This window comes from Ambystoma mexicanum, chromosome 1p (genome assembly GCF_040938575.1).
Source record: "Ambystoma mexicanum isolate Mex_15411 chromosome 1p, UKY_AmexF1_1, whole genome shotgun sequence".
In the NCBI taxonomy this organism is placed as follows: domain Eukaryota; kingdom Metazoa; phylum Chordata; class Amphibia; order Caudata; family Ambystomatidae; genus Ambystoma; species Ambystoma mexicanum.
Window position 1 is genome coordinate 202,633,951 of NC_090921.1, and position 11,156 is coordinate 202,645,106.

The 11,156-nt window shown below is 43.3% G+C and overlaps 1 protein-coding gene across 1 annotated transcript in view; it reads left to right on the plus strand.

The window, feature by feature from the left end:
• The window catches only part of LOC138468449 (extracellular calcium-sensing receptor-like), a 132,037-nt gene extending 126,424 nt beyond the window's left edge, over positions 1–5,613 (plus strand). Inside the window, exon 5 of the mRNA XM_069609009.1 lies at positions 4,685–5,613. Within this exon, the coding sequence (XP_069465110.1) occupies positions 4,685–5,613 (929 nt within the window). The remainder of the gene's footprint in view (positions 1–4,684) is intronic.
• Positions 5,614–11,156: the final 5,543 nt, after the last annotated feature.

Consider the following 11,156-nt stretch of genomic DNA (forward strand, 5'->3'; position numbering starts at 1 on the left):
GACAAACGGAACGCCTTAATGCCACGCTTGAGCAGTATCTCAGATGCTACTGCAATCAAACACAGGACAATTGGTGTCATCTCTTACCGGTCGCTGAGTTTTCTTATAATAATACCACACACTCAGCTATCGGAATGAGTCCTTCCAAGTGTACCTATGGGTACGAACCCAGACATATACAATTCTCCGCAATTCAATCCACCAATGTTCCCACCACTGATCAGTTGTTGAACTCTCTGAAACGAACCCATAAGAAGGCCCAGTAAACCCTGTCTGCCAGTCGCCAGGCTTATAAGAAATGGCCAGACAAAAACAGAAGGCTAAACCTAGCATGGAGAATCGGGGATAAGGTCTGGCTATCCACCAAATACCTACCCAGGCGAATAAATCCAGGGAAATTCACTCCACGATATATTGGTCCTTTCACCATTAATCGACAAGTTAATCCAGTGACTTTCAGGTTAAACCTGCCACCCTCCCTACTTAAGATACATCCAGTATTTCACGCCTCCGTTCTTAAGGAATACAAACCCGATCCTTATAAAAGAAGATCAAGAGAAGAGTTCCAAGCCTGAATGACACCCAAGAGTATGAAGTATCCCGCATCTTAGACTCCCGATACAAACACGGAGTGCTTCAATATCTCATTCTCTGGAAGGGATACCCTTGGACAGAAAGATCATGGGAACCAGCAAGAAACTTTAGTGCACCCAGACTCCTGCGCCTCTTCCATCAAACTCATCCAGGGGAGCCAGGACAGGGTCCTTGGCGAAGGGGTCATACTGTCATGACACGCACGCCATGGAAACTGTGGAGGCGATGGAGGAGGGGCTAACCTGGTATCGGCAAATGCAGCGGTCTAGTCTTCTGACGCATGCACGGAGAGACGCGTACAAGTACGCGTCTATCAGTAGCACCGGTGCGTTGCAACCCGGCTTCCTCTACGGGTTAACACGCTGTGTTCTACTTCCTTCGAGCTCCGAAGTAAGTGTATCCTCTCCGCTGCAGTTTCCTTCTCTGTCCTTTCCCTCCCTCCAGCCCGCTCTCCTGTTTTGTGTTTTCCCCGTGTTTCGAGCTTCACTACTGCCGGCTCAGTACAGGCTCTTCCCTTCCGTGCAGTAATGTCCTTGGCTTCCTTCCCAGGGTTTTTGGCTCCGTCCGCTTTACTGTATTAGTTAGCGAGCTCCAGTCTTCCTATTCTCTCCTCCTCCACCGAAGCAATTATTCTCGCTTTCCGTGATTCTTTGGGCTTCATGTCATCCTTGAATCTTTACACCCTCTTTGGAATAACATTCTTTGAATTTCTGGAGTGCCTTCTGGGAATTGGAGTTCTCAATTCAAGCAACACCATCAAATACCAACAGTACTGGTAATACATCCAGTCGTCCAGGGTTTTTCAGCCACGCTTTTCCCTGGTAGTGAGGTGACTCCCTGGGGGTCCCACTGCCAAGCATATAGCTAGTTGACAAGGTGGCCTCCAGTAGAGCCTGTCCTAAACTCCACAAAAAACGGCCGGTCATCACCTGGAGAGAAAGAAGGACGATATCGACCGAGAGCTCCTCTGAAGAAGCAATTACAGGTGAGGAGGAGGAGGGGGTGGGAATTAAGGGCATTGATCAGGTCAAAACTTTGTCCGTTTATGAGAGTTTCGTAGTGTTCTTTCTCTCTCTGCAGGTCCTTGGTTTCAGGTAAGTTGGCATCAAATAACTGGACACGGTGGGCGTTACGCTGCCCAGAGCAGAATAACGCAAAGCATGTTCTTCTGTTTGGGTGTGGTTTAAATAGTCTCAGGTAAAGTAGTCCAGGTAAAATAGTCTCAGGCCTGCCACACCCAAAGTAGTCCAGGTAAAGTAGTCCCAGGCCTGCCACACCAAAAATACTAGACCGCATAGCTCAGTTCCTTGTAACTGAGCTATGTGTGTGCCTCCATGTTGGCTGAACCCCCCAAGTTAAATAGTCCCAAGTAAATAGTCCCATTATAATGTTGGTCATTATGATGGTTATGAGCCTGGCGCCAAAGGCGCCAGGACTGACTCCAAGAGAGTCTTGGATGAGGTTTTAAGGCCTTTGACCTGGCCCTAACTGGAAGGCTGACTTGCCAGTGAGGGCCAGGGGCAAGGATCATGACAGTAGTTAATTGATCTCGGGGAGCCTGCAATCCCCTTGGGGTTAGATTTATCAACATTAAATCATCTGCATATCTGAGCCAAGAGATATGCGTATTCCCAAGCTTAGATTCATGTGTTTTGTTCTGGCAATTTGTGCTGTTAGATTTGACATATATAAATTAAATAGTAACAGAGCCAAGATGCAGCCATTTTTTTTAACCCTTGTGATGTCCACAACGAGGTTGAAAGGGAACCTTTGGTATTACGTCTTATCTTTACCGTTGTATATCTATATAAAGGGCTAATTTCATTGAGCAGACCTCCTGGATCCCCCCAATCATTGAACTTGGCCCAGAGTTTTTTCTATTGACCTGGTAGTGAAGGCCAGAGTTGCTTTTTTTACACCCAGTCTGATTAAAAGGCTGAATCTCTAGTTGATTAACCAACTCATTCAGTTCCACCAGCAGCACCATGGCATAGATTTAAGCCAATGCACCTATCATAGCTAGAATGTGGTAACTTTTACTGTTACTATACTTTTGGTCCAAGGAACAGGAAGAACTCCTTTACAACTTATAGTAGGGAAAAGCAGTGACATATCCCTCCCCTTACTTCTGGATTCTTTTTCATGAATACATTACATGAACCATCTGGGCCTGGAGCCTTCGAGTTTTTACTCCTTGCATCTCATTTGTGTTGAGATTTTTGTTTCCATTTCCTCCCTTCCCACTGTGTTCAGTAACTCTGTCTTTAATATGATTAGCCCATGTCTCTTCTGTGGCCCACTCTACAAGCTTGGGCCAAGCCCCATTTCCATTCAGTAGTCTCCATAAGGTCCAAGCATGATTACTTTTACAGATCTGGATAGGTTGCCAGCCAGCTTTCAAGTTTTATGCTACTTCTGTGCTTACGTAGCCAGCAACGATATTGTTTTTTAAGATGTTTGGCCACTTCCGGAAGCACCACTGGATCGCAAAGAATCCTGGCAACGTTTATGTGATTTTGTCTCTGATGTAGCTGTCATAGATATTACTATGATTCTGTTTGTTATTCCGATCATGATGCTGAAATCCTATGCCTATGGGCTTCTTATTAGGGAAGGAAGCCATGATCAAAGTGGCAATGAGATTTTCATAATTCTCCTTTTATTCCCTTCACATTCACTTCATGTCTTTTTGCTGTCTGGGCTATGCAATGACCCTTAGTAACAGTAATATATTGATAGATTTTAGATGGTTCTTCAGATTTCCACAATTCCTTTCCAAATTATCTCAGAATCTGTTATCATCCTCTAACTTGGCTGGTTTCCTGATGATTCGATTACTGCCTTTGTTGATATATAACTAACCAATAAGTTCCTGATCATCATTAATGGCCTCCGATAGTCAGTATATCATGAACAGAAGATGGGGGCTTTCTTCTCTGGGTACAATATTAGGTGCAGTGATAAGTGAAAAATATCATGATGGTATGAAACAGTAATCCAAGTGGATGCACTCTGCTATGTAACCTAGAAAATCCTCCTGGGATGTCCCGCTTACATCTGCCGTTATGCATTAGGAATTCAGGACTCATGACACAATGAAGCCATTTCTGTCCATTACCATTGCTCTTGTCTTGCCTTAGTTGGGTCAATGGTGTATTCAATGCTATCTCTTGTTCAACTAATTCCGGGTAAGATATCATGGCATTAAGATCTCCCAATATAATAATCAGAGGTTGTCTATTGTGTGCCTCAATCTCAACCACTCTGTCTAACTGTTCCATTATGTGTTGGTCTGCCCAAGCCCTACATTATTTGATTATACATAAATAGGCAGTAAATGAATAGCCTCATTTTTATTGGGGCACGAGAGACAGGGTGATGGAGCCTGAGTGCTACTGCAGGATGAGGCTCTTTCACTTGAATTCTGATGATTAACTACATACTGCAGTGAAAGACGCCAAAACCTTGGTGGATAGGTGGTTCATATACATTCCAACACTGCATTCTTTAAATTGGGAGTGATCTTCTATGTGTGTCTATGGGCATGGCATGCATCAGCCATGATGGTCTGTGACTGTAAGGTACTTATTGATTTCTACAGAGAAATTAAACTTCCCCATGGTGCAAGAGACTGATCTCATTGCACCAGCTTTGTGACTCACTCTACACTGTGTGGGGAATCCCAGCGGCCACATGAAAATTTGGCAGATGAGGAAGATTACAAACTCAACCTTTTTGTGTCTGTTTCTTCCATGTCATTCTAGATGAAGACTAGAAATGTTTCACCTTGGGAAGAGATGACAATAGGTTTTTGGGACATCTTGAGATGACTGTTGGAAAAGGGGAGGGGACTTAAGTGGTAGGGGAACAAGGAAGAACCCTGTTAGACATTATAAGCACTGAAATGGCAATCAGTTGTACTAGTTTCTCTTTGGTCTCTATACTGCACATGCATTCAATCCCATGTTCTCTTATCTTATAAACCAGTGTCCAGTGCGTGCCTCTTGTATTTTATACCCCACTGGTACTCTCCATCAATGAAATATTATTTTAGTGTGCTGTGTATTTATTTTCTGATTCTGTCTTTCAGATGCAGCTGATTGCTTCAAATGCCAATGGGATAGGTGGCCCAATGCTCAGCAGGACAAATGTATTCCGAAAACCACTGAGTACCTTTCCTATGAGGAGACTCTAGCCATCATATTATCCGTTATTTGCATTTTGTGTTCATTGATGCCTGCAGCAATATTGGTTCTTTTCATTAATCACAGTAATACCCCAATTGTTAAAGCCAACAACCGTTCCCTCAGCTACTTCCTGCTCATGTCTCTTACCCTATGCTTTCTCTGCTCATTCGCTTTCATTGGCTATCCAACAAGAGAGAAGTGCCTCATCCAGCAGGTGGCCTTTGGAATCACATTTTCTCAGTGCATCTCTTGCATCTTGGCCAAAACAATCATGGTTGTTATTGCCTTCAATGCCACAAAACCCAACAGTGATCTTAGGAGGTGGGTGGGACCACAAATATCGTACATGGTCACCAGTGTTGGTACACTGATTCAGATTCTCCTATGTGTCTCTTGGTTAAGTGTCTCTCCTCCTTTCTCACAATACAATATTCTATCTCAACCTGGAATGATAATCCTTGAATGCAATGAGGGATCTCCTATTGCATTCTGGTGCATGCTTGGGTACCTTGGACTTTTATCTGCCATTAGTTTCATAGTGGCCTTCCTTGCCAGAAAATTGCCCGACAGCTTCAACGAAGCAAAATTCATCACCTTCAGCATGCTGGCCTTCCTCAGTGTCTGGATCTCTTTTATTCCAGCGTATCTCAGCACAAAGGGAAAATATATGGTGGCCATGGAGATCTTTGCCATCTTGACTTCCAGCTCTGCATTGGTTTTCTGTATATTTATTCCAAAATGTTACATTATTTTGTTAAGACCAGAGATGAATACAAGGGAATACCTCATGGCCAGGGAAACGGGTCAAAGCAATAAAAACAAACATTCTTAAATGTTTGCTCTTTTGCTTGATATACGTCAAGCCTTCTTACATGTTGCTTTGTGGTGTACATCACTGGTTCCCATGTAATATAAAAGTGTATATATTATATTTATGTGTCTTTGTTACGCTGCCTAATTAACAAATACATGTGTATCTCCTGTTCTTGATGTGCTACTTTTATTTTGTATTTTGTATAATTTGTTATAGTTTATTTATGTGGTTCAAATAGTTTGTATATCTATGACAGAAGTATGACAGAAGTATTTCTGAAATAAATGTGTATACATCATTTTCTTTGCTATTACCTTTTGCCCCCATCTGCATGTTACTTTTGTTGGTCCGTTGTATTTATATTATTTAAAGCATCCTCTTCAACCAAATGTCCTTTACAGCAAGTGGTGGGCATCCCATTTTAAGACTCTTTACGTAGTTATTGAGAACATATTGGTGATGACTGTATTAGGGCATGCAGACATAAAAAGGGAACATATGATATTTAACAAATGGAGCAAATGAGTTTCAGGCCTTATGCCATATATTTATTATTTTATTTATTTTTAATTAGGCATTTATATGAAGGTGCCAAGCCCAAGGGCATCAGGGCGTGGTTACATTAGGAAGGGAGAACAAAAATGGAGGCAACGGACACCAGAGGTGGGCAATAAGAGTTTTAGTTGAAGAGGTAGGTTTTAAGCTTCTTCCTGAAGTTGCCGTTGGATGGTTCTTCACAGAGGTGGCCACGGAGCTCATTCCAGAGTGCAGGGGTGCGGGCTGGGAAGCTTCCTCCCCTTTTGCGATTGAATCTGTGGGTGATGAGGCAGTGTTTGCCAGCCGTGCATTGAGGTCTTGTTGTGATGTGTCTTGAGATTTTTGTTGCCAGGTAGGAGGGGGTGTAGATGGAGAGGCAACAGTGTGTGATGGACAAGATCTTAAAGTTAATACTATCATTGACCGGGAGCCAGTGGGCGGATTTCCTGGCTGCGGAAATGTGGTCATGCTTTCTAATTTAGTGTGCTGCTCTCAATGTATTGTTTTAGATTGACTGAAGTTTGCATATGTTTTTGGCAGAGGTGTTAAATGGGAAATCATATTGTGCCTCCTTTCTTATATATACTGGCCTAAGCCCAGTCGCTCTGCCAAGAAAACTGTGCTGCAAAGTTCTGATTTTAGATCGACCTAGCCGCCATTTTAGGATCATCCGCCATTTTGATTTCTGTTCATATGTAATTCTGTGTTCTAAAATGGTGGACTGTGTTTCCAACTTGTAACCGAGTCTTCCCGACCTTTGCACCTAGTTAATGGTTAGACTGTCTGCGGGCCGAATGTTTAGACTGGGTAATGAGACCTTGTCCCATACATGACTTATGGTTTTAGGATTGTCTGCACCAACATATCCTCTTTCTACTGGCATTCTATGGTGTAGTTTATGCTTATACTTGTGTTCTCTTCCTTGCTTCATGCTTCATTTCTAGTCCTTACTTCTCTCCCTTAATATCTGCAAACTATGTCTTTCCCTAACTCTCCCTTTCTCTTCCCATAGGCCACTGCTTCCCCCTGTGAATGTGTCTGCCTGCCACTGCCATCCAACCCCTTTCTCTCTGGGTTCTTAGGATCTTCTGCGTGCCTGTTTTCTTTCTGGGCCTGCTCTATGAGTCATCCTGTTACAGTTGCCTTTGTGCAGTCCCACTTTGTACTTTGATTCATGCTGATGTTCCTTGATAGACTACTCTGGAATGCAATGCCCGCATTTCACCACTTCATCCTTCTTATGGGCTAGCCCACTCTGTTATACATCTGACTCAGATCCTTCCCAGAAGCTCAGGAGGCTGGTGCTACCAGGGCCTTCGTACTGGCCCACCTTCTCCTCCATAGTCCCTTCTTCATGCCTCCTATAGCTCTTTGGTCTTGTGCTTCAGTGATGAAATCTATCATCATGTCAGTGGCCCAATATTCCCGGTAGCCGTAACTGGTCACCTGATCTCGGGTCTTGTAGACACAACCATATGAGCCAGAGTCTACGAAGCCACATTGATGTAAGACCCAAAATGATGAGGGCCAGCCAAATCTCCAAACATGCGACTACATCACAACAGGAAAGATAGGTGAGAGTTGGTGATAGGTGTAAGCTGTTTCATAGTTTGAGGTGAATAATACAGAAAAGCAAGTGAAGGTAGGCACTGCTAGTTTCCTAATCATCTAATTGAAGTTAAGATTTCTAGTTTTCCTTATAATATCAGTTGATTCTAGTCATAAGATCATCGGAGCTCATTGAACGCAAAAGCCATTGGCAGAAGGCAATAATAACACAAATAATACACTTGGTGGGAATGGAGTTAGGCTTGACATTTTTGCGAAACTGGTCAAGAAGGTGGTAGCAAGAGGGGAAGGGGGATGGAGATGGTAAAATGAATGAGTGACTGGTCATATGGAGAAGCATCGTCAGAGAGTACAGAGAAGTCAAGTAAGGAGACTATGAAGATGTGATCTTGCATGTTGCTGGGAGTCTGAGCTTGTTGAAGTTGGCCAAGAAAAATCAGACATTGTGGTTTTAGTAGTCTTATAAATGTTTCAGTTGCAAACATAGATTATAGTTTTTGGGGAATCATTGTTTTGCCATGAGACATCATTTGTGTTACTTGCGTAAAAAGTGTCTTTAGATGCAGAAGCAGATTTATACCTCTAGCTGTAACTGACTGGGCAATCTTACTTTGATGATTGAAAATATTTGTTGACTGCAAAGTATTACAATTTTTTGCAGGTAGGACAGTGCATTCAATGGCTGTACTGAGTGCGCCATTTTATTTTGAATACTACTTCTGAGACTTTTTCTTATAGGTGGAGAGACTCCTAATGACCGCCTGGCATGACATAAGAGCATGTGACATTTCATAGCAATGTGGGAAGAACTGTGACAGAATGTCATCTGCAACGGTGTACAATTCTGATGTTTACAATGAGCATTTTCATGCAAAATGAAGGTGGTATCCCTGTTGGAAAGTGATGCTGTTAACAAACAAACATTCCACATATGTTTTGTGCTGAAAAAGTACCATCAGTGGTTACACCTGAGCTGGTGTCAGACCCTGTGAGTGGGTAACATGATCACTATCACTCATAGAGATGAGCTTCTTATACTTCCACTGTTTCCAAATAGAACAGCATCTGATATGGTGTTAGCCAGAGAAAGTATCATGTAATTCAAATGTGCACAAGGATGGGCTGAATCTCAGTATCTCATATGGGTTTCCTTTGGAAAAACTCTGGTGGTGCTAAGGAAATAGTGATGCCCCTCACCTGCCAAATGACATATTGGAAGCTAAAAGAAAGCAAGGTATGAAATGACAAACACACTGCTTAAGCTAAACTGATCCTAACTGCATTGTGTCGACTCACTGAAAAGCACCCCAGCGAAAGTGTTATTTGGTAACCTCATGAATCTGGTGACAGAGCTACTGTCCACTAGAACAAGGAATTACATGATAGATATAGTGATTCATGAGTGTATTCATGTAACCAGCCAATAATAGATATGCTGCCATACTTGATCAGCCATTCTGGATTTCCACACTTGCCTACAAACAGACATCTTCTGTAGACTATTGCATTTGAAGCTGCTCCTGCAACACATGGCCTTGGTACATCCAGAATACCTAATCTATTGTTAATGGGGATTATGACACCTCTCCGAGGTAGGGACCCTGACTTTCTCTGGGATAGGGATGGGAATAGGCGTGTCAAGGGGAGCTGCAGGTGAAAGAGGAAATACAGGAAGTGGAACATTAGCATTAAGATCATTTTGATCTAGGACAGAGAGTGGAGGGAGGAGGTCCAGAGATACCAAGAGGTCAGAAACAAACAGGAAAAATACTTTGGACAGCTCAGCTTGAAACATACTGTACTTTACTTCCTGCTTAACCCCTCCCACCCTGACTCTCTGCAAATCAATGAATCTGGATATGACACTGCAAAGAAGGGACACTCTAAAACAGAGTCATGTTTAGGTTTTTATCAAAAGGCTTTAAAAGGGACTCATTCCATGTTAGGATTTGTCTATATATGGAGGGTGAAACCCGGAATTTTGTGAATGATCTTTTTGACTCATCTAGGAACAGAAGATTAACAGGAGATAAATTCATACGGAATAGTGCTTTGCAATGTGTCTTGCATATGTTGAAGACAAGATTCCCAATAGAACTGGCAGTGCTCTCCATAATCACTTCTTGGGGAAAAGACATTTGACTACTAGTAGAACGCTATGAAATCTATTCCCAGGACTGGGAAAAGCAAGGCAGGCATCATTTTACTTCAAAGGGCACAGTGAAAGGACCCACTGTCAGGATTTGGGGTTGGGGCAGAAGGGGAGACATTGGGCATGGAAGAAGCTAAGGATTTAGCAGGAATAAGGGAAGACTACATTTCCCAGCAGCATTGGGAAGGCTCAGTAGTCCTGGTACACATGTCACATTCAGCTGCGCGTAATGAGGTGGAGACTATTTAGACTCCGGCCGTCCGTGCTCACGTGCAGATTATTGAGCGTTTGCATGGGCGTATGCAGCATTTGGCGAGGATGAAGCAGGTTGGAGCAGCGGTGATGCCGGACGACTAAAGCAGGAGGAGGCATTCCGGGCCGCAGCGGTGACTGGTCTTCTCTTCCGTGATGTGGCGGTTCATCTTCAGGTCTGGACAGTCCCATGGGGCTTCCAACATTAAGCTAAGTGGCGGTCATGCTTACTGGGCTCACAAGCCTTATGTTGAGGAAAGTACTTATGATTCCTTGATAAGGACTGAGTTTTTGGTGACAACGCTTTGTTGGAGGAAGGCTCCCGGTGGGGTTTTGATATGCGATAAATGAGCAAGTTGGGTTGGAAGGGTGGAGTGTGTGTCACAGCAGGGAATGGAGGGACTTGTATAGTTGTGGATGTGGAAACGTGCTTACAAGGACACGCAGTGCTCCCATAGAGCACCACCAAGAGCCAAATTGTCTTGGGAAGATAGCTCAGGGCCAACGTGCTTGCTTTGGAAGCAAGACCACATGGAGCACCACAGGTTCAATCCCCAGGTCAACACTTAGAAACCTCTGGGTATTAAGCGCGTTATAAATAACCTATCATATCAAATAGATTACCAGTCATTATGCTGTTTATGTTTTGTTATGCTCTGTGTGCTTGCCCAACGGGCCATGTGTTTTGTGCATTCATTGGGGAGAACACCCATGTATGTTTCCATACTGCTTGCTGAATAGTTTCATAAGTGTTATATGTGTACCCTCATGTGTTTATGCTACGTGTCTAATGTTTTCTGGATATGTGTAAGGAGTAGGATTTGAATATGTACAGGGCGAAATAGAGTTTAGGAGCCAGGTCAGGAGTTGTACCAATAGAGTTTGTTACATATGTTGCTCCCTATACTTCCCTATACTTTTCCAACTACGTGTACTCTACACCTGTCCGGTTTTCCTAACTTTCTCATCCCTATCCACAACCATTCCCTAATCCCTCTTCCCTCCATTGGCTGCCATGTTATTTCCTGTGCCAACCATGGGGGGAGGGTCG